Source organism: Carassius carassius, chromosome 12, assembly GCF_963082965.1.
Source record: "Carassius carassius chromosome 12, fCarCar2.1, whole genome shotgun sequence".
Lineage (NCBI taxonomy): Eukaryota > Metazoa > Chordata > Actinopteri > Cypriniformes > Cyprinidae > Carassius > Carassius carassius.
This window is the reverse complement of record NC_081766.1, coordinates 11,254,190-11,278,431: the sequence shown is the minus strand read 5'-3', so window position 1 is coordinate 11,278,431 and position 24,242 is coordinate 11,254,190. Positions and strand designations below refer to the sequence as shown.

Below are 24,242 nucleotides of genomic sequence, written 5' to 3'. Positions count from 1 at the left end.
AACCACGGGAGAGATCCAAGTGCAGGTATGTGACTTTATTAAAGGGCAAATCCAAAGGGTAAACAGTCCAGGCAGGGTCAAAACCAGAGAATCCAAAACATAAAAACAAGACAAGAAGACAAGGCAAGGGCACGACTAGATGACGGACATGAATTAACATCACATTAAACAAGGACTCCGTGACTAAGACTCAGACAGACCAGGTATAAATACACAAAAGGATAATGGGGAAACAGGAGACAGGTGGGGAACAATCAATTAACTAAACAAGGAGGAAGGTGACCAAATAAGGAGACAGGAAGTGATAATATGATAAACACCGTGGGAACTGAGGACACCTAGTGGAGCTCCGAGCGGCCGCTTCGACAATGGAGGTGGAGAACATGGTCCACTCGGACTCAATATCTCCAGCCTCCCTCGGGATCCGGTCGAAGCTCTGCCGGAGGTGGGAGTTGAAGATCTCTCTGACAGGAGACTCGGCCAAACGTTCCCAGCAGACCCTCACAGTACGTTTGGGTCTGCCGAGTCTGTCCAGCTTCCGCCCCCGCCATCGGATCCAACTCACCACCAGGTGGTGATCGGTTGACAGCTCAGCCCCTCTCTTCACCCGAGTGTCCAAGACATACGGCCGGAGGTCGGATGAAACGACCACAAAGTCGATCATCGACCTACGGCCTAGGGTGTCCTGGTGCCACGTGCACTGATGGACACCCTTATGCTTGAACATGGTGTTCGTTATGGACAAGCTGTAACTAGCACAGAAGTCCAATAACTGAACACCGCTCGGGTTCAGATCAGGGGGGCCGTTCCTCCCAATCACGCCCCTCCAGGTGTCACTGTTGTTGCCCACGTGGGCGTTGAAGTCCCCCAGTAAAACGACGGAGTCCCCAGTCGGAGCACTTTCCAGCACCCCTCCCAGAGACTCCAAGAAGGCCGGGTATTCTGCACTGCCGTTCGGCCCGTAGGCACAAACGACAGTGAGAGACCTATCCCCGACCCGAAGGCGCAGGGAAGCAACCCTCTCGTTCACCGGTGTAAACTCCAACACATGGCAGCTGAGCTGGGGGGCTATAAGCAAACCCACACCAGCCCGCCGCCTCTCACCATGGGCAACTCCAGAGTGGTGAAGAGTCCATCCTCTCTCGAGGAGTGTGGTTCCAGAGCCCAAGCTGTGCGTAGAGGTGAGCCCGACTATCGCTAGTCGGAACCTCTCAACCTCACGCACAATCTCGGGCTCCTTCCCCGCCAGTGAGGTGACGTTCCACGTCCCTAGAGCTAGTTTCCGTGTCCAGGGATCGGGCTGTCGAGGCCCCCGCCTTCGACTGCCGCCCGATTGTCTAAGCACCGGCCCCTTACGGTCCCTCCTGTAGGTGGTGAGCCCACGGGAAGGCGGCCCCACGTCGCTCCTTCGGGCTGAGCCCGGCCGGACCCCGTGGGGAGAGGCCCGGCCACCAGGCGCTCGCATACGAGCCCCAACACCATTTATTCATTCCATGCTTTGTTTTGAACATTAAGGACATCTCTGTAAATGTGGCGCTTAAATATAAACATGGAACAACAAACATCAAAGTCCAGAAGCAGATGTGGAATGGCAGAAATGCTGAAATGAGAAGACAGAGAACTCCCTCAGGACTGAGGTAGAAATGCGAACAGAAGCACAGAAAAATCTGGAGCTCATGCCACACAGATCAACCAACTGAAAAGAAAACATTGCTGGCGGCTGTTGTTTCTGACAGGTTCTCTTTTGCAGATGTGGAGAGCTATTCCATTGCATTAGTCTAAGAAGATTGAATTCTAACGGCCATTCTGTGTTCATAAATTACCAGATAATAACTATAAATAAACCAATAAAACAAGATGAATCATCCACTAAATCCAAAATGTCCCATCCAGCCAATGCCACCCAGATTCATATAAACAAGTGCTATAATCAACCTCAATACTTACAATAAGAACTACAGCAACGGCACAAACAAAATGCCCACACAGATCAAAACAATAATCCAATAACAATAACCACATAAAAAATCAGCAACACAGTTCATATGAAATAGCATATTCAAGTCACTTAAGAAGTTTGTGACTATTTAGGGAAATAATGTTGGTCTAACATGTGTTTTTAGAGTGATTCACATCTGTTACTCAAAAGGGACTGTGTACTGGAACAAAATATTTCCTTCTGCATTATCTCTTCTAATTGATACATCTAAATAAGGATATTCAACTCACTGGGTAACATTTAAATAATTAACCACTGAATTCAAACAGGCAAGAGAGTCTCTCCTTGACCTCATGGACTCCCTGATGCTAATTAGATTGGATGATGCAGTATTAAGACACAGAGCGGTGAGGTCCATCACATCCTGCCATAGCTTATATCACAGGCCCAGACACCAAACATATGCTACTGCAAGCTGCAAGGCCTTTTGAAGGTCTTGTTTATTGCTTTTTGTCAGAGGCTTTTATTTCATGTGCACCATTTCTTTTTTGCGTTTTTATTTGTCTTGGAAAACACACTGGAAAAGTCTGCCAACTCTCTTCTTCCACTGCTACTGAGGGGATGTTTGAGCCTGCATGCACATAAATAAACGCACAAAAAAGATGCTATGTTTCTACCATTGAACAAACAATGCAAATTGCCATGCAACAACCATAAAATACTTATTGCCCACATTTTGCATGTGACTGGCCAATGTATGACATCAAAATTGCTGATCACAGTCCATAAATTGCTCATGAATAATGTTTCACTCTTAACTATTTTTTACTCATCCAGTGGACTGCCCTGTAAATTTACACACACACACACACACACATACGAGCATTTAGATTTAGATAGATAGATAGATAGATAGATAGATAGATAGATAGATAGATAGATAGATAGATAGATAGATAGATAGATAGATAGATAGATAGATAGATAGATAGATAGATAGATAGATAGATAGATAGATAGATAGATAGATAGATAGATAGATAGATAGATAGATATTATTTTCTTTTATAGGTAGGAAGGTATCAAAAGAAAATTGACAAATACATTCTAAAATAAAAATAAAAAAATCTGAAATAATAATTTGTTAAAAAAGTATTAATTAAAACTATAATGAAAAAAAAATCTCATGATTCCACCCAATGAACTTAACTGATAAAAATAATAATAAAATATTAATAAATGTGCATAATGTTTTATACATATAATTTGTAAAATATATAATAACTTCTTTCTTATATTATTCCCAGAAAAATAAACATATTTTTTTTATAAGTTCTTTTAGCAAAATTTGTATTATTAATAATATTAAAATTAATATTAACATTGATAACAGTTAATTTTACCTGTTTTCATCTTAAAAATTACTAATAATACAATTAGGAAAATATCTATAATAATAATTAAAAGGTTTTGCTTTTGTTTTCATAATCACCTTGAATTTTACAAGTTTTTGCCAATTTACACACAGTGATGTTTGAAAATCTATCTTCCATACCCATTGAACATTTCAGTAAACCATGCTCAATGAAGTTTAACAGAGTCTGGTTCAAGACAGAAAAGATGCAGGCTGCTAAGTGGCCATTGACTGTTATCTGTTGGATCTCAACACCAAATTAAAATATAAGCTTTCAACGCTGTAACTGGGAATCATTTATGCCTTTTAGGAACTGAAAGGGCAAGGACCTACAAGCAATACAGAATACAAACAGCATGTGAACAGCATAAATCACATTCTGAGTTGGAAATAAACTGAGTGAGGTAGAGGGCAGGAAAATAGGCAGCCAGACTGTGCCATGCCATGCCCTCTCCTATATAAGACAAAGTCAGTCTGTTTCTCTGAATCTAAAGCAGAGCCCCAGTTGCACCATTAGTAAAAAGATTTAGGGATTACCAGTGCAGAGAAGAGAAGAGAAGAGAAGAGGAGGAGAGGTGAGGAGTGCAGACTGCAAGCCACAAACATGCAACACTAGTGATTTCTCCCTTTTGCTCTTCAGCTGATGAGAGCTGAAAGCAATTAAGCTTAAGTCTTGATACAGACTCATTTCCTCTCCTCAGTATGTACCACAGGGGAATGAAACCACAGCAGACTTACAAGGATCTTTCAGATTCCCAAAACTGACTCTGTTCACTTGTATTGTGTAATCTGCATGCAGCAAATAGTAAACCTTCAGCGGGCTGCGTGCAACATCTGCCGTTCATCTGATCTGGGCTTCTGATAATACCCGAAGATTATTGCCTTAAATGACAAAACACTATGGATGGTTTCAGTGTATTTATCCTAAAGAATTATACATTTAGCAATAATTCTTAGTCTGAGCATGAACATTAGACAGTAACATAAACATAAAAAGAAAAGAAAAAAGTTAAAAGTTCAAAAGTTAAGATTGCACTGTATTCATGTAATATTTCTATGTGATCTGACCCTAAGAAAATATATTACTTTAATTTGATTCAGACATGTTAAATCATACCTTGTAGAAAAATAAAACTAGTTAATTTAGATGTTATCACATAACATAACAAGTACTTTTTTATATAACCAGTCAAAACATGTTTACAGTTTTGAATATCCATAATATTAATATTCATTAGCAAGAATTTGCAAATTAGAAAAAAAAAGCAATTAAATTTTTTTAGTTTAAAAAACAAATTCTAAATCACTGCATTAACATCATTATATAATTTAATATCAATTAAACATAACTTTTTTACAGCTGCAAAAAAGTGAGAAGCTTATGCTCATGCAATACTGAAGCTGTAGATGCCTTACCCGAAAATATTGCCTGCCACAGTACTATTCCTGCCCACTGATGGACGCTTATTAGTGCAAGCACCTGTTTACAAGCTCCGACCAGCCATTCAGCAATGTCTCGACTCCTCCAACTCTCTGCCTTCAAACTGTTTAAATGTCCTCATTGCAGCCACGAGCCAATGGCCAGCCTGGGTGTGGCTACCTCCAAAACTTCACCATAGAGGACAGAACTGATGGAGGTAATGAGACTCTTCTCTGTTGTACATTGTCCGGAACTTATTACAATACATATATAAAACACAAACTTAAGAGGAGTGGTCCATAAATACCAGTAGCTCTCGCAGGTAGATTTGGTAACACTTTAGAATTGGTAACACTTGTGAACTATTAACTACGACATTTCTCTCAATAAATTCTTAATTTGCTGCTTATTAATAGTTAGTTTGGTGGTTTTTAGGTTTAGGTAGGGTAAGATTAGGGATGTAGAATAAGGCATTAATTAGCACTAATACATGGTTAATATTCTAGTAATATGCATGCTGATAAGCAACTAATAAGTGCTACCTATTCTAAAGTGTTACCAAAGATTTTAATAAACACGTTTTTAATGTCAAGGATTTTCTTACAGTAGCAGCACTAATCAATCTGTTTTCCAGGAACTGTGATATATAGCTAATGAAGGGCATGTAGAGCAAAAAATCTACTTGAATACAGCACCAAACTACATGGTTACAAGAGCAATATTTTATGTGTTCTTACCTCAAATTTTCCTCTTGATTCCAAAACTGGAATTACTTAACAAATGGAAACTAATTCCTAATCTAATTTACACCTTTTGGTTTTGTGCCGTCTGTGAAACATGTGCAGTGCAACATCCAGAATCATAAATCAAAACTTACACAAATGTTTCTTCAAAGTAATAAACTTAAGCATAACTAACAAAAACTTAGTTAAACATGCATCTTGGTTTTTTCCCTGCTGCACTCAAAAGAATTTAAACAATACACATACACTGTAATTTTTATTTATTCTATTTATTCTGTTTATTTATTTATTTATTTATTCAGAATTGGAATTAAAACTGTGCGAGCCCATTTTACAGTAAAACAATTTCAGTCTTTCTTCTTCAAAAATTTCACATTTAATTCTTGCTGATTCTTTATAATGAATAGTGAAATTTGCTAGCAGTTTCTACTTAACTTAAAAAAAAAAAAAAAAAAAAAAAAAATGTTTTTGGTGTAACAATTAACCAGCTAGCAGCTTTTTTTTTTTCTTTTTTTTTTAATTATTATTATTAATTTGTTTTGAGAGCTCCACACATATTTTTCTGTCAGCATATAATCAAGATTTTAAGTGGAATGGACTAGCAATTGTTAGAAGTCATCACAGAGGTTATTTGGCTATAATTTCCCAGGCATCTGTTGTTCTCTGGGTGTTGCGTTACAGAAAGGTGAAACTGGAGAGCAGGCCAGGTGTAATGTTTTTTAAAGAGAAGCAGGGGTCCCGCTTTATACATAATGTGGTTTTATGTTCTTGCTCAGACAGATAGCAACAGCAGTAGTTTCCTCTTGGAACACTTTTAAAGAATGTCGTCATTGAAGGAAAAAAAAATCACAATTACAGACTCGGGTCCTACAGCAACTATGACAAACTCAATGTTTAATTTGTTAACGGCTAAAAGTAGAGTCTAAGAACTATAAAAAAAATCTTTGGCACACCTGATTGTCTCCGTAAATATTTGGATACTTTCACATGTGGTGGGAATGTGTAAGGCATAAAGGAGAACAGGGAGAAATTGTTCTGTAGTCAGGAAATGTCCAGCTGCATTGTGGATTGTGATTGTGTGCATGTCTTTGTCTTTAATTACAGCTGAAAACACAGTAAACACTGTTACTACCTGTTTTAATTACATGCAGTTCTGCTTTTTGGGAAATGATTTGCAGACTGCTACTGCACTACTATGGTTTAAATACTGGTGAAAAAGGCAGACTTAAGGTAATGTCAAATTTAAGTCTGTATACAAAATGTATTATCTTTCAACATTATCTTTCAACACAATAGTAGTAGTTAAACAGAATCATACAGTGAAAGTGAATTGTGAAGGCACACTAAAGGCATCAAAAAAAGCATATTTGCTACATTCCAAATCTTCTGATTCTGAAACCATATGATAGCGGCGTGTGAGGAACATTAAGGAGGGAATCTAAGGGAATGGTCACCATTCACTTTCACTGTATCGAAAAGAGCCTTGCACAAATGTTGTTTTGCATGTTCTGCTATAAATAACAGAAGAAAGAAAGTTTTAAAAGTCAGGGTATTCATTTATATAAATGATAAGTAAATGTTTACAGTTTTCATTTTTAATTTTATAAAACTCTATAGTAGTATAGTACTTTAGTACTTTAAATAAGCAACTATATTTGTTAATTTATCATTATTATTTGTTCTTTTTTGTTTCCTTAAATTTATTTAATATACAGTACCACTTAAAAGTTTCGGGAGGTATGTTTTGAAAGATGTTTCTTATGTTCACCAAGGCTACATTTATTTGATCAAAAAAGTGGTATAACGTCAGTAATATTTTAAAATATTATTACAATGTAAAATTCATATTTTCTATTTTAATATATTTTAAAATTTAATTTATTCCTGTCACAGCAAGTATAATATTTATATATTAAAAATATTTCTATCTATGCTGAAAATCATACTAAAAACATACTATTTTATTTTTCTTCCCTCCTTTTTTTTGTAATACTGTAAATGTCTTTACTGTAAATTTTGATCAGTTGAATGCATCATTGCTAAATTAAATTATTCATTTAAAAAAAAATCACTTGGAAGTATACTTGTCAGTATACTTACTCATGTGTGACAATACTAAACATATTTTTTTAAATATTAAGTGGCCATATTTATTTACCACTTGTGTACCAATGAATGCATTAGAATGATATATACGGTTGAAGTCAAAATCTTGCTACCGCATGTTTAACATTTTCCAGAGAGCTCTAAATCACTTACCCTTTGAGCGATAGGCTACACATGCTTGAGGTCCTTCCTAACACATCCTCAAATATATCAAAAACAGTTTCCTTTGGAATTATTGAATTATTTTTCAGTTTTTCAACACTAGTATGATATGATGAGATGAGATGATAACCACAAAGCAAATGCAGCTTTCAGCTGTCACTCATTTTTCACCCTCTCTATGAGTTTATTTGAGAAGAGGATCTGTGTATGCTGATTAATGTGTTTGGCCACCAGTGTTGAGTACAAGAACTCAGCAGAAATGTGGCATGGCGTGAAGCAGACTTATGGCTTTCACCATGTTTTTTTATGAGGCATAGGCTCAGCAAGAGTTTGTGCATTAAGGAAATATGTATATATTTCAAAAAAGACTACGTGAGAGGCCCACAGAATAAAAAATAGAGGGGAATAGGGGAAGGAAAACTTTTGAATGCTGTGCTGGAGGTCTATGATTATTACAATTACTATAATAACCTGTAGCTATAAAAACGTTTTTTAAACTGTAGCTGCAGGTTATTGCTAAGCAACTGTAATCAATTTATAAGCAGACTACACTTCAGACAAACTCAGAGGTGTAAAACTCATCTCTCTTCTGAAAGTTCAACTTATTACAGCATGTTTGTTTTAAAGTCTACTATAGAAGCAGAGAGACTTGAGGCCACAAAGACAAAGCTGCAAGGAAATCTATCAAAGAAAATGAAATCTCTGTACTTAAACATATTTAGATGGAATGCTTCTGGGTTTTATTAGGCTGGTTTTGAAGGTCAACCCCGACATAAGTGAACTTAGATGGGAAAAGAATTTAAAATTTAAATCAAAGCCATAAGTTCTCAACTCTGCAAATAAAGCTTCTACCAGCTCACATAGGTGTGAGACACAGATCCAATATTCTATATCACACTGTCAACAGTACGCTTGGGTTGTGTTATACATTCATATAATTCCAATATAATTCATATAGTCCCAATGGATTGCATCAGCTGTGATTCCGCACTCACACAGTGTTGCCAGATCTCGCGAGACAAATAAGCAACCAGGCCTGTGAAAACAAGCCCAAAACAACGACTTTTTCTTTTTCTAACCCCCCTAGGTTCTGGGAAGAGAAAAATAAATAAACTGTGTGCACGGTTTTAAAAAGGTCTATTCGTGGGGACGGATTTTAAACTGGGTACAGATTGTCAATTTACATCCATGTGGACAGATTGGTAAACTGTGCGCAGTTTTACAAAACTGCACACACGGTACAGTTTATTTATTTTTCTCCCCCCTGAGCTTCAGGACAATGAACACAAGAGGAAGTTAAACCACCTTTAAACATTATTTAACATTAGAAAACAGACTAGAACTACATTTAAATAACATATAGAAAATATCTGCTTGATAACTTATTATGGAGCTGGGAACAAGCCCAAATAAACAACTACACTTTAGAAACAAGCCCAAAAAAATGCGACCCGCGACTACCAATATTTGTAAGCGACTTTACAGTCTTCCACTTCTTAAAATGAATACAGATTTAATGAAAATCCATGACTGAGAACAGACGTCTATATATCTACAAAAATCCTGTGTTAAAGGGATAGTTCACCCAAAACTACAAATTGTCATAATTTACTCGCCCTCAAGTTGTTCCATATCTTTATAAAAAAATTCAACTTTTGAGGACAAAAGTAGATATTTTGAAGAATGTTGGTAACCAAACAGTTGAAAGTAGCCAATGACTTCCATAGTATGGAAAACAGCTACCATCAACCATTTGGTTACCAACATTCTTCAAAATAAATTATTTTGCGTTCAGCAGAAGAAAGAAGGATGAGTAAATAATGACAGAATTTTAATTTTGGATGAACTATCCTTTTAAGATTATTGGAAATGCAAACAATAACAATAAATAAATCAATAAATTGCAAGGCAAAATAAATGACGTGTAAAATATATAAAAGTATGTAAGTTTGACAAAATGACACAATATTGTTTTGGAAACAATTTTACGGTCTTTACACATTATTGTAACACACCTTAGTCAAAGTAGATACCATATTTAATGAGAGCTTCTGAATTTGTTGTAGGTAGTCAGCCTTGTACGCAGTATTATATACTCTGTCAATGCAGTTCCATTATACTTGATTCAGCTGTAGTTTGACAGACCAAAAAGATCTTGATTGCATGTCTCCAATTGGGAATCTGAGCTGAGCTCAGGCTGCTAAATAAGAGAAAGAAAATGTTTTAATTAGTTGGAAAGAATATGGATCCTAAAAGGGATATTAAAACTCTGCTTTAAGCACTTACTGTCCAAAGCTCCTGACTTAATGTAAATTTATCAACTTAGAGTCAACACAGATTCTATACATGGGGCGGCAGTGGCTCAGTGGTTCATGTAGGTTGTCTACAAACCGGAAGGTTGGTGGTTCAATCCCCGGCTCCACCTGACCAAGTGTCGAGGTGTCCTTGAGCAAGACACCTAACCACACCTGTTCCCGACGAGCTGGATGGCGCCTTGAATGGCAGACACCGCAGTCGGTGTGTGAATGTGTGTGTGAATGGGTGAATGTGAGGCAAAATTGTAAAGCGCTTTGGATGGCCATGTGGTCTGTTGAAAGCGCTATATAAATGCAGTCCATTTACCATATACATACATATATACATACATTTGGGAAGTCGTGGCCTAATAGTTAGAGAGTCGGACTCCCAATCGAAAGGTTGTGAGTTCGAGTCCCGGGCAGGCAGGAATTGTGGGTGGGGGGAGTGCATGTACAGTTCTCTCTCCACCTTCAATACCACGACTTAGGTGCCCTTGAGCAAGGCATCGAACCCCCAACTGCTCCCCGGGCGCCGCAGCATAAATGGCTGCCCACTGCTCCGGGTGTGTTCTCACAGTGTGTGTGTTCACTGCTCTGTGTGTGTGTGTGCACTTCGGATGGGTTAAATGCAGAGCACAAATTCTGAGTATGGGTCACCATACTTGGCTGAATGTCACTTCACCTCACTTCATACATGTGAGTGGTATTCCTAACAAATTCTGGAAGAAGTGTCCCATATGGCATTGGAAGCTGACAATATTTGTGATGTACTCAGTTTTTCTTTATTTTATGCATTCCAGAGAGGCTTTTCATCAATTCTTTCTGAGGGTCACACAGTAACCCCAGTAGGTGGCAACAAGTTAAAAGTTTGAGTGAATTATTATATCATTCACTGAATCGATTCGTACAAATACACTGATTCATTCGGAAATTAATAACTAAGTGTATAACTGAGTCATTGCATCATTTACTTAACAATTCGTTTGAAAACACTGATTGATTCAGTAATAAAATGCCATTAATGAGTGTGTTGCTTGGAGAGGCCTTGGTTGAATCTCCTTTGATTTAGTTTGGAATAATGTTTGTTGGCGGAGCAAAAATAAACAATGTAACTGGGAATATTGTGTCTAAAATGTCAATTATTTAACATCAGGTTTTTTTTTTCATGACTATTGACCAAAGATACAAATAAGAAACGTAAGTTGATTAGTGTGCAGGAAATATCAAATGGTGCTGGTGAAAGAGTTTTCTTTTTTGTTTTTGTTTTTTTGTTTATTGTTGATAGGCAGTTCACTAGGAAGATCTGAATGTAGTTATAATAAGTATGCACCACATCACGTGATCAACCATTTCAATTGACATTTATTTTTTCAACAGACAATTATGACAGCATTATCAGTTTCAGATCGCTGGCCCTCCCTCAAAATGTAATTTCTGAGCGTGCAACACAAGTAAATGTCTGCCTCCCCCAGTTTTCTGTTTACCTTTGTCACAAATGTTCTTTAAATAAACCTCTCTGAGACACTTAAGGTATGATGATTGTCATTGCAAGACGGCAGTCAAAATGGCAGCCCTCCCCAAACGCCTATAGACTGAATCTTAGTTAAATAATTAAAACAGGTCAGAAACACATGCTGACGTGTACATCAGCATATGCTCTCTGCAGACCATTCTAAATTACCTGACTCAATAAAAGAAGATTTCATAAAGTTTACAGACTCTGCTGAACTGTATTGTGTTTGGTTACTCTGCTCCACTGAGTGGAAAGGGGTTTTGGATACCCTGAGAGCACACTTCCTGTTAACCTTTCTTGGTCCCTTTGAATTAATTCAAAGATGGTTGTGCAAAAAAGCTCTAAAGAGTCCTAATGTCCCATTTGTCATGTTATATTTCATATTGGAACTGACTCGTCATAAACGTCCTTGTGCTGTCTTTGATTGGCTCAACAGTTAGGTTTGGAAAGCAGGATCGCTCTGATTGTGATGGTTGGCCATGCGAGGTTCATTCCCTCTGATGTCTCTATTTCTTAATCTAATGTCAAAACCAGACATGCAGTGGGGACAAAACATTAATCAAATACTTGTCATGCCTCTGTGCTGAAATTAGAGGTTGAACGATCAATAAAAATGACACTGCTAGGAGTCGTTCTAGGAGTCCTTGTTTGTTTACTGAAATTGACAATCAACTTAAATGAGACTTCAGGATAGATGTTCTCTCTTTTTCTATAGATCAGCTTCAGCATCTGTTGTACAGCAGGACTGTGGTGTAAAATTCAGATAAAGACATGCACTGACCCATGGAGAGACAGAGGAGGAACAGGGACTACCGACAAAATATAGACTCGTTTGGCAAGGACATCGGTCCCCAGCTATTTGATTGACACTGACCTGAGGGAACAATACAGAACATTCCATAATTCAGGAAGGCCTTGAACTCATGTTCAAAAAGAATCTTATAGATGGAAGGCTGCCTGAAATGATAGTAAGCGCAATGGAAATGAGATACTGCACTGAATTTATCTAGTCAAAAATTCTAGAAGCTTCTTTAAAAATAGAAACAAAAAGTAATGTTAGTGGTTTCCCGGTTTCTAACCAAGATTTTACATAGGCCTAATAAACAGTGCAGCAGTTCTGAGGCAAATCACCTGTTACCTTATGGTAGAGAGCTCAGAACATGCATCTCCACACATGTGGAACATTTGAATTTCTTCCAAGTTAAATTTGTGGGATCTTTTTTGAAAAATGCAAAAAATACATTTTATATTTACAAATATGCTATATAATATATAAAATCTAATATATATATATATATAGAACTTTTTAAAATATAAAATGTATAGTGTTTTTATGTCGATGTCCATCATGAATCTGCTGACGGACACGTGCTGCATTGTCACGGGAACATCCCAGCTGAAGATAATGAGGAAATTATGTAATTCCCAACAACTACTTAATGGCACGTACGTGCCCTACTCACTCCAAAGTCCCCACTCCAAGGGGATAAGGATGAACTCTTCCATTTGTAATTTGCCCGGGTACCATTCGGTACCGATATTAAAACTGGCACATCCCTATAAATCATATGAATTATTTGCTAAATAAATCCAAATACCCACATCTCAATTGATGTGACATATGTGACATACAGCCAAGTATAGTGACCCATACTCGGAATTCATGCTCTGCATTTCACCCATCCAAAGTGCACACACACAGCAGTAAACACACACACACACCATGAACACACACCCCTGAGCAGTGGGCAGCCATTAATGCTTCGGCACCCAGGGAGCAGTTGGGGGTCCGGTGCCTTGCTCAAGGGCATCTCAGTCGTGGTATTGAAGGTGGAGAGAGCACTGTATATTCATTCCCCCAACGACAATTCCTGTCGGCCCGAGACTCAAACTTGCACTTTTGGATTACGAGTCCGAATCTCCAACCATTAGGCTACGACTTCCCAAAATTATGAAACATATTCATTCCTATGACTGATTTATACATGGTTTCAAAACTTACATAGAGCAAACTTTGAAAGTTGAGTATTTAACTAAGCTATCAACTGTCAGTCTTTCAGCTGTTCTGTACATCACAGCTTAATGATTGAGACAAAGGATATAAAATTAAAATAACTTGCAAAAGTATTCATCATAATTCACTACAGACTTACTTTCCACTGTTTTCCAATGTCTATGTAGAGATTATAGATATATTACATCATGATAGCATGTTTATTATGGATCAGTGTTTCTGCAGTGTATAAAAATTGTCATGCCTCATTCCAGCTAAACATCATGTGTATCATCTAGAACTTGTTTATCTTCCCTCTAAATATGACTTTGCTCTGTCATTCCTTTGCTTGGAACTACATGAAGGGCATAAGAGAACTAACCAAAAGAACAGAGAAAGTCACAGTTAGATGCTGAACAACCATGTTAAGCACAAGGAGACTATATCACATTGGTCTATTTCACTTTCTCTGAGCTCAAATTAGAACTGAAGTACCCAAATTTACTAGATTGCAAGCTTCCTTTCTGCAATGTGTTCAAATACTGAATTTGCAAGGCCTATGGTGGCATCAGAATGAACTGCCCACACAAGTAGCTCATGAAATTGAAATAGGATATTGTAAAAGTTATTCATGATTTCGTTTAAATGAACCAGTGGCAATGCTAAAAAAAGGCAATATGCACTCACACAAAAATTATTCGCACAGGTTAAAAACACTAAACAGGAAACTTTTTGCTTGAAAAATGTCACATTTAAACTCATTTGGTTTCTCATTTGGAATCAGCCTGGAATGCCTGAATATGAATTAAGTAGAAGTGAAGCTCTACTTAAGCTCTACTTACTCTACTTAAGCTCTACTATACCAATATGTTTAATTTTTCATTTGTTAAAGAACAAAGCACAGGCCGAATCTGCTTTGTTTTTAGAAAGCTTTGATCTAATTTAAAAGCAACTAGTGGGCTTAGAGTGGCCTGTGAACAGCAGGAAATTTACTAAATATTTCTGAAGCTCATGCTTCAGAAACCTTCAGAAGATCAAAGTTGCAGATGTTAGATTCAGCTTTAGAAGAGCAACACATGTATGTCACAGTATGACATTCTGCTTTATACTGGTAAGTTTTAAATAATAAGAACTGTGTTGTGAACTTTTTAGATCAACAGCATTAATGCCCAGATATTTCACAGGAATGTCCTAAATGGAATTAGTTGCACAATATTTTATATATGTGGAACTATAAGTGTATTTTTTTATGTAAAAATGATTTAATTACGATTAATTTAGTGATCAGGACCTGGGCTGAAGAATGAGTTTATGGCAAGCTCTAGAAGAGGGAGTCGTTGTGTACCTGTGCCATTCATCACCCACCCATCTAAGCCCTGCAGAACTACCTCCACTCTAGCGAACAGGGCTTATTCAGTGGCTTACCAGGCTGGCTCGGAACTTCACACGATGGCGGCGCTACAGCCGTTACTTCCTTGTTCCCGAGAAAGATGACGGGCTCAGGCCCATTCTCAATCTCATACATCTGAACCGCTCGCTTATGAAATGGCCATTCAAAAATGTTGACTTTGAGGCAGATACATATGCAAATATGCCCCAGGGACTGTTTTATTTTTATTTATTATTATTTATTTTTTTAATCAGTGGATCTGAAAGACACTTACTTTCACATCCAGATCATCCCCTCACCAAAGATTGATCTTGAGATTGGCGTTCGTGGTGGTGGCTTAACAATATACAGTACAGTCAATTCAGCAATTCAGACTGTCTCTGGACCCTGCACGTTTACGGAGTGCATGGACATGGCTCTTTCCCCTCTGAGACAGATGGGAATAAGCATCTTGAATTGCCTCAACGATTGGCTGGTTTTAGCCAGATCGGAACAAGAACCCATTGCTCACAGGTTGCTGCTGCTCAGAAACCAGAAACAGCTTGAGGTTGAGAATCAATTCAGCCAAAAACTCTCTGTCTCCCAGACAGTAAGCAGTCTTTTATTGATTCGGCCCAGATGAGGGCATGGATTACGTTGGAAAGCTCTCTGATAATTCAGAGTCTAGCAGCGTCATTCAGACTCGGGACTTCACGTCCCCTCAGGGCTTTCCAGAGGACGCTCTGTCTCATGTCAGCCACTTCCTCTGTGATTCGTCTGGGCATGCTTCACATGCGGCCACTCCATTATTGGCTCAAAACCCATGTCCCAACCAACACTTGAAGCTTGGGATGTTTTCATCTTAGGATAACCCACCGCTGCATCAGAGCTGTGTCCCCTTGGAAAACCCCTCACCTGTTTCAGTTAAGTGTCCCATTGGGGCTGACCTCCAGAAGGAAGGTGGTCATGACAGATGTCTCCAACTCTGGTTGAGGAGCTCTGTCCAAGGGCAGACTGGGGTTCGTATGCTGGACAAACCTGGAGCAATGCTTAAACATCAAATGCCTCAAGATGATGGCGGTTTTTCTAGCCCTAAAAACCTTCCTGCCGGCCTTAAGGGGGCACTACATCCTGGTTCCCTTGGACAATATGGTGATGGTAGCTTTTCAAATCAATCATAAATCATGCTCCCTTCAAAGGTTGGTCCGAAGCTTCATTTTAAGGGGACACAGAGCAATCTCCTCTCAATGAGAGCCAGAGGCAGGGTAGCTCCAGGAGAATGGAGTAAATCTTTTCTGATTGGTCTGCAATACGGAATGAGGACTCGTCCTCTTGTGACATTTTGTATCTTTTAACAAAGGAAGAATGCTTGGAAAATACTACAGGAACTTACTAGACTTGTTTTTTTTAATGAATGCCTTGGGGTTGAACAATAACCAATGTCATGCAGAGAAGCACCTAACGAGCTGTTTGTTGGTTGTTATTTTGTTGTTGTCTGATTTTTTTCCTCTTTTCAGTTGCATTGTTTTATTGAGGGGATTTATTTATGATGTGGTAATGACAGAATGTTAGATAAGTATAAGAAATGGCATTGTAAATGCTGGCTTAAAAAAAAAGAAAAAATGTCAACATACACATAATGAGCAAACTTACCTCAGACATCAAGCTGTGAGGGAGGAGTTTTAAAACAGAAGGTTCACTCTGTCCCCTGTTATTCTTATAGTTTGTTAAAGCACGTTTGTTAGTTTAATCCTTTGACATCTAATGACCAAACTTTCATAATATATTCAGGGATTCTGGTGTTATTGATTACTTAGTAGTAGTGACATTCTGCCCCTATCTGGCCATGTACTGAAATTACACACAAACTATTTAATGTAGATTACTTTCTTCATATTTTCTGATTTGTTTACTGATTATTGTGCCTTACGAATCTGTTTTTTACACAGCTAATTTCATGGCTGGTGATAATAGATGCTCAGAGCTACAATCCTCTGTGGACTTTTCAAAAGTGAATCGCAGTCTATGATTCGCCATGACAACCATCCAAAGGCAGCCAGTTGTGGCAATATTGTCAGCTATATCCTACAACAGCCAAGTATAACTTTTGCTAATTGTTTAGGGTAACAGATCTGCTAATTGTAGATCTCCAGTTGCATTTTAAAATAAATGAAAAGGAAATGTGTATGCCTAAAGAAATAGTAGTGGATCAATATCTGAAACAAAACTATTTTAATAGTATTCAAATATATACGGATGGGTCAAAAAAAATCCAGATTCTGGGTATACAGCAGCAGCCATATATATTCTTTATTTTAAATATAGCACCATTAAGAGGTTATCTAACGATATATCTGTATTCACAACATAAATTATGGAAACGTTGCCATAAATTTGAAGTGGTGGGGGGGAGAAATGAATCCTGTAAGTGTAGTAGTTTGTTCAGATTCATATTCAGTATTAAACAGTTTAAATAGCATCTGGACAGGATATACTTTAAGAAATTTTACAGAATCTATATAGAATAAATCAAACAATAGTAAGAGTACAGTTTTGATGGTTTTTATGGTGTAGAAGGAAATGAGAAGGTGGATAAGCTGGCTAAGTCAGCATTGAGAAAAGAAGAGATTGATTTAATAGAAATGTCTTTAAGTAAAATAGACGTAAAAGGTATTGTTAAAACAGCAGTGGGAAGTATGTGGCAAGATGTATGGAATAAACAGTTAACGATTTATGATTTTCTTCTGAAATATTTAAGAGATACAGAGTTGATTAGACGATTGTTTTTCCCCCAGTAGTAGCAGAAATGCATCTTAAAGGTACAGTCGTAGCCAAAAGTTTTGAGAATTACATAAATATTAGTTTTCAAAATGTTTGCTGCTAAACTGCTTTTAGATCTTTGTTTCAGTTGTTTCTGTGATGTACTGAAATATAGTTACAAGCACTTCATACGTTTCAAAGGCTTTTATCGACAATTACATGACATGTATGCAAAGAGTCAGTATTTGCAGTGTTGGCCCTTCTTTTTCAGGACCTCTGCAATTCGACTGGGCATGCTCTCAATCAACTTCTGGGCCAAATCCTGACTGATAGCAACCCATTCTTTCATAATAACTTCTTGGAGTTTGTCAGAATTAGTGGGTTTTTGTTTGTCCACCCGCCTCTTGAGGATTGACCACAAGTTCTCAATGGGATTAAGATCTGGGGAGTTTCCAAGCCATGGACCCAAAATTTCAACATTCTGGTCCCCGAGCCGCTTAGTTATCACTTTTGCCTTATGGCACGGTGCTCCATCATGCTGGAAAATGCATTGTTCTTCACCAAGCTGTTGTTGGATTGTTGGAAGGAGTTGCTGTTGGAGGGTGTTTTGGTACCATTCTTTATTCATGGCTGTGTTTTTGGGCAGAATTGTGAGTGAGCCCACTCCCTTGGATGAGAAGCAACCCCACACATGAATGGTGTCAGGATGCTTTACTGTTGGCATGACACAGGACTGATGGTAGCGCTCACCTTTTCTTCTCCGGACAAGCCTTTTTCCAGATGCCCCAAACAATCGGAAAGGGGCTTCATCGGAGAATATGACTTTGTCTCAGTCCTCAGCAGTCCATTCACTATACTTTCTGCAAAAGATCAATCTGTCCCTGATGTTTTTTTTTGGAGAGAACTTTGCTGCCCTTCTTGACACAAGGCCATCTTCCAAAAGTCTTCGCCTCACTCTGCGTGCAGATGCGCTCACACCTCCCTGCTGCCATTCCTGAGCAAGCTCTGCACTGGTGGCACTCCGATCCCGCAGCTGAATCCTCTTTAGGAGACGATCCTGGCGCTTGCTGGACTTTCTTGGACGCCCAGAAGCCTTCTTTTACAAGAATTGAACCTCTTTCCTTGAAGTTCTTGATGATCCTATAAATTGTTGATTTAGGTGCAATCTTAGTAGGCACAATATCCTTGCCTGTGAAGCCATTTTTATGCAACGCAATGATGGCTGCAACCGTTTCTTTGCAGGTCACCATGGTTAACAATGGAAGAACAATGATTTCAAGCATCACCCTCCTTTTAACATGTCAAGTCTGCCATTCTAACTCAGCCTGACATAATGATCTCCAGCCTTGTGCTCGTCAACATTCTCACCTGAGTTAACAAGACGATTACTGAAATGATCTCAGCAGGTCCTTTAATGACAGCAATGAAATGCAGTGCAAAGGTTTTTTTGGGATTAAGTTAATTTTCATGGCAAAGAAGGACTATGCAATTCATCTGATCACTCTTCATAACATTCTGGAGTATATGCAAATTGCTATTATAAAAACTTAAGCAGCAACTTTTCCAATTTCCAATATTTATGTAATTCTCAAAACTTTTGGCCACGACTGTACAATTTGTATGATATTTGCAGTAAAATATTCAAAAACCACTAGGCTAGTGTTATATATTTTGTCCAGCTGATTACTAACAATATCTCTAATGTTTTCAACTACTTGTAAATCATGAGAAAATTCCCATTTTAAACAGTGACATGGGGCAGTGCAGTCGCCTGTCAATGACGTTAGTTACCCTTTGTTACCGCCTTTACTGACGTAGAAACCACATGACAACAGTGTCCTGGACAAATGCGGAAGTAGCTTCGCGACAAACTTCAAATAGAAAGAGATGCCGATCTCACTTGTGATTTACTCGACAGGTGAGTTGTTTTGATTCATATCTTTACAGAAAGCGTATGTTATTATAACGACCAACAAGATTAGTATTATGGGGCATACACGCCAAACGTGGGGCATCGCATCTGTAGACCCGCGCGAGAACGCGTCTGATCCATAGTCTGATCGCGTCTTTGCATTGACTTTGTATGTAATCTACTTGTTGAACTCGCGTTAAATCCATGATTTATCTTTCCGTCTGATTGATGGCCGTCACCGAATGGATAGAAGACAACAAATCCCATCATTCCATGGTCCTTCTTAGCATCATCAAACCACGTGATTGTTATTGTTTTGATAGTGTGCCCTCTCGTGGCAGGTCCTACAACCTGAACCTTTAAGCTGGTTTGCCAACCGCCATTAAACACAAGCAAAGAATAAGAATAAGAAGCGCTTACTGGCATGCGGGAAGGAAGTCGACCGGAAGTTGAAGTCGACCGCTTGCCGCCATCTTGTAGCAGAACTTCACTTGCGTTAGCATCCCATTGACTCCCATTCATTTTGGCGTCACTTTGACAGCGTATAACTTTACATCTGAGGCGTTTAAAGACTCCATTTGTCCATTATTTATTTCTAAAGATACACAACATTATATAAAGGGCTCCATTACCTTCTATGTTACATTATGGCCCCGAAGAAACAGTTTTTGTAAAAATAGGCTAACGATTGCATCATAACCACTCGACTCTCTGTCGCACAGTAGAGAAATTACCGTACAGACAGGAGGAGAAGCTCGCAGGCAAATGGGGGAGACGTCAAGAGAGAAGCCCATAGATACAAGCCCTGGCGTTACATTTTAAAATACTATACAAGATAATTAATCAGAATACTTACTCCTGCTCATTCACGCCAAAGAACTCCCCCCTCAAGCTCGCCGTCTCTGCAAGCTTAACGATGGCAGTTTGTACGCACAGCTACTAGAAAATTTACATCTGTCAGACAGGTTGCTGACGTCATCAAGCTTAGTTTGAGTCTGCGTGTCAGAAACGGAAGTGCTAAAAATGGGCTTCACTTGTCTCAATTGAGTTTGGGTTTTTGACTTGGTGTATTTCAAAAACACACATATCCAAATGTAAATCTCGTCTGATGTTCTTCAGGCCTGCACAAGTTCTCTTGGAGTGAGAGTGCAGGTCAAGAGCTACTATGTTAACTGTAGAATGGTACAAGTTGTGAAAAGGAGACAAATGGCATTTGAATATGCAGATACAAGACTGCGCATTAATGCCATTGGGAAGAATACTGTTTTGCCAAAAGAGCTACAGGTATGTTCAAAGTCTTTCAGTTTTCATTCAGCGGAAGTTAATATGTTTAAGTTGTTTTCCATGTAAATTACATGTTTGGCTTTTTCACTGTAGGATTTTAAACCCATTTACATAGTCATTTACCTTTATTTCGACTTGTAATTAATGAACGTATGAATTACATGTCAAAATATTGCTCTGAAACGAAAAATAAAACACGCCATGTCTCTCATGTTTGTTTCCTCAGGAGATCGCTGATAAAGAGATTGCCGCACTGCCTCGAGACAGTTGTCCCTTTCGCATTTGCAACTGGTGTGTTATGACATCATGTCCACGTGGAGTCAAGCGCAGGTGGCGTCTAGTTGCATTGTTTTTCGCCATTTAGCGGACCACAACCGGATGTCTGGAATACAGAGATCAATGTGGTGATCAGCCATGGGATTTTATAAGTGTTCTATTCTAAAACCGTGCAATAAAATATATTCATGCATAAAATGTAAAGATGCAGAGCTGCAAAACCAACATCCACCTGCTTGTTGGTTTTGCAGGTGCTTGTTGGTCTGATGTTCTTCATGTCTGCAGTAGTTCATCTGGAGTGATGGAGCAGGTCAGGAGTTACTATGTAGAGAAAAATCTCTACTAAATTGATTCAGATTTCACAATCACTTTTTTTTGTTTTGTTTTTGGCTTCAACTGATTGCAAATTATGTAAGTTATTTTATTGAAGAGACAATAAAAAAATGTTTAATGTGCTAATAATTTTTTTTTTATTATTATTTTTATTTTTTAGGTTTTAACTTTATTTGTACATTGGCAAATGAGCACTCCTTACATTAAGCAAGCGTAAACTAGAACTTTTTACTTGTTAACAAGTAAATGTATTGAGTATATTTTCTGGATGCTGTTATATATCTTGAACGTTATGAGCACATTAAAAAAAATTGTATATATTTTTGTATTTTATTTGTTTAAGAATAATTTTACCCTATATGTAATGTAATAGGTTTGCAACAGTGTAATTATTTTTTCATGGTTATGAATATTTGGTGTTTGTAAGAATTATTTAGAAGCTTAATTGTGGTCATCAAAGGCCACTAAAAGGAGGACTTTTATTTTGACATAAACGCGGAAGCAAGAATCCTTCTAGAAACATCGCTCAATGCATATCAGCGCACACGCAGCGCGGAATCACAGTGAAATTAAAGTTCATTTTCATCACATAAATTAGAAACTGCAGAAGTGGTTTTCTAAGGTTTCTTCAGGACAGCGATGGACATCAGTGAGATGGTATAATGGACTGTGCGTTCTGTGTGTGTGTTTTATTAATGTTAGTTCGTTCTCATTGTACTATTAAAGCCTCGTGCACTGGTATAAAGAAGCTTATGAACGTGAATGAAACTCATGTTTTATAGGACAATATACACATTGGGTTAATTAAGTATCACTTGTCTGTGAGATGACAGCTGTTTGCTGATCTCACCTCTGCTGTAATGAACACGTAAACAAGCTTCTGTAAGTTACTTGATCTCAGACTTGACTTTGTGTGATTAGATCGCCGGTCTTGAGAGTGATCTTAAAGAGATCACGAGTGTGCTGGAGAAATGTGAACGCCAGCGCGTGCGGGATGTGTTAACGCAAGAGCAGAAGAAGATCGAGAAAGAGCTGGAACAGCAACGACAGCAGAAACTGCAGCAAGCAAAGAAAGACTCTGGAGTCAAAACAGACACAACACTCAAAGGATACACAGTTAAAATTAATAATTATGGTGCGTTCGTACCTAATAATAGGCATAGGCTATGACACAATGATAAGCATGGTCTAATACACCTGTCATTGTTTGTCTCTCTCTTAGGATGGGACCAGTCTGACAAATTCGTCAAAATCTACATCACGCTTAAAGGTGTACATACTATTCCAGCTGAAAATGTTGAGGCCAACTTCACAGAGAGGTGTGATCTCACACTGAATATTGCCTTATTTTAGTTTATAATTTTTGCTTATTTTTTATTCTTTCAATATTTGGTTAGGGAGTAATGTGTTATTGTGTGTGTGTGTGTGTGTGTGTGTGTGCATCATACATTTGCTTATGCATATATGAAGGTCCTTTCAACCAAAGTAAATGGGCAGCATAATGGTGTTCTTAATGTCCTGCTTTTCTGTTTTCACAGAGGTTTCAATGTTCTAGTTAAAGACCTGGATGGGAAGAACCATCAAATGACAGTCAACAACCTTTTATATCCCATTATTGTAGCAGGGAGTAGTAAAAAGGTTTGTAATTTTCTTTGTTATTGTATATTTAGTTGGAAATTTGATTTGTAAAACTGTATATATAAAGAGGCTGCGCTTCATTTGATTACAGATCAAAACAGACATGGTCCTTATTATGTGCAAGAAGGCGGAAACAAAAAAGTGGGACTGCTTGACACAAGTAGAAAAACAGTCTAAGGAGAAAGAGTGAGTAAAATGCACACACTTTTAATCTCTATTGGTTTTACATTTTAAAATCTATATTAAAGCAAAATTTAAATTGAATGGTGCAGATTTATGCATTAAAAAATGAAGGCGATAAAAGTATACATATAAAAAAAATGAGACTGCATGATGCACTATTATCAGGTTAGCATCATAAGCATCATATTAAATTTGGTTCCGCAAATTATAATAAGCTAATTGAATTGTAACCTGTCTGTTTTAGCAAACCCAACTTGGATGCGAATACTGATCCAAGCGAGGGGCTGATGAGTGTCCTGAAGAAGATCTACACGGATGGAGATGACGAGATGAAACGCACTATCAATAAGGCCTGGGTTGAGTCTCAGGAGAAGAAGGCCAAAGCAGATGACTTTGACTTCTAAGCCATCTTATTGATCTGCTTTTACAATGAAGCATCCAAATTCAGCTGCTGCATACATGCCATTCCAATTTAATCAATTATTTTATATATTGTTTTACTTTTTTCTGTTGCATGCAGCTGTTATTGAAAGTTTTGTTTCATTAAATGTTTCGCTTCCCACTGTAATTTTGACTAAGTTGATCATTTTCAGTAGTTCCTTATGTATTCAGGTAAACAAATGTTCATTTGTTCAAATCTTCAAATGTGGATTTTAGATCAATATTATTCTTGCACTTAAGACCAATGTACCTAAACCGTGGTAAATTAAAATAAAAATAAATTTCATTAATTTTTTCGGGCGCTCGTAAAATTAAATATTGCTGTCATGCAATGTTGTTATTATCATCATCATGGAGAGAAAACAGAGAACTAAATAAACTCTGTATGTAAAACAAAACAGTGTTTGTTAATTAAAAATGTAGATAATCTAGCTACATATTCTTTTATGTACAATATAT

At 37.8% G+C, this 24,242-nt stretch overlaps 3 protein-coding genes across 3 annotated transcripts in view; 2 read left to right on the top strand and 1 right to left on the bottom strand.

The window, feature by feature from the left end:
- tnn (tenascin N) overlaps positions 1-4,881 on the bottom strand; it is a 28,942-nt gene extending 24,061 nt beyond the window's left edge. The window contains 1 exon segment of the mRNA XM_059564259.1: positions 4,770-4,881. The gene's annotated coding sequence lies outside the window, so the exon portion shown is untranslated.
- Positions 4,882-15,603: 10,722 nt separating this feature from the next.
- Positions 15,604-21,320, top strand: mrps14 (mitochondrial ribosomal protein S14). The gene is given in 5 exon segments (XM_059564258.1): positions 15,604-15,708; positions 15,823-15,975; positions 20,748-20,912; positions 21,139-21,253; positions 21,256-21,320. Coding segments are annotated over 5 exon segments (603 nt in total).
- Positions 21,321-22,021: 701 nt separating this feature from the next.
- Positions 22,022-23,910, top strand: cacybp (calcyclin binding protein). The gene is made up of 6 exons (XM_059562780.1): positions 22,022-22,178; positions 22,443-22,656; positions 22,744-22,840; positions 23,060-23,159; positions 23,251-23,345; positions 23,587-23,910. The coding sequence occupies exons 1-6, from the start codon at positions 22,161-22,163 to the stop codon at positions 23,744-23,746; spliced, it is 684 nt and encodes a 227-aa protein (XP_059418763.1). The 5' UTR covers positions 22,022-22,160; the 3' UTR covers positions 23,747-23,910.
- Positions 23,911-24,242: the final 332 nt, after the last annotated feature.

What these genes read in the sequence shown, in the direction of transcription:
- cacybp (XM_059562780.1), top strand. An exon ending in TAGCAGGGAGTAGTAAAAAG is followed by an intron (nt 23,160 to 23,250) that starts GTTTGTAATTTT and finishes ATTTGATTACAG; the next exon opens with ATCAAAACAGACATGGTCCT. An exon ending in AAACAGTCTAAGGAGAAAGA is followed by an intron (nt 23,346 to 23,586) that starts GTGAGTAAAATG and finishes TGTCTGTTTTAG; the next exon opens with CAAACCCAACTTGGATGCGA.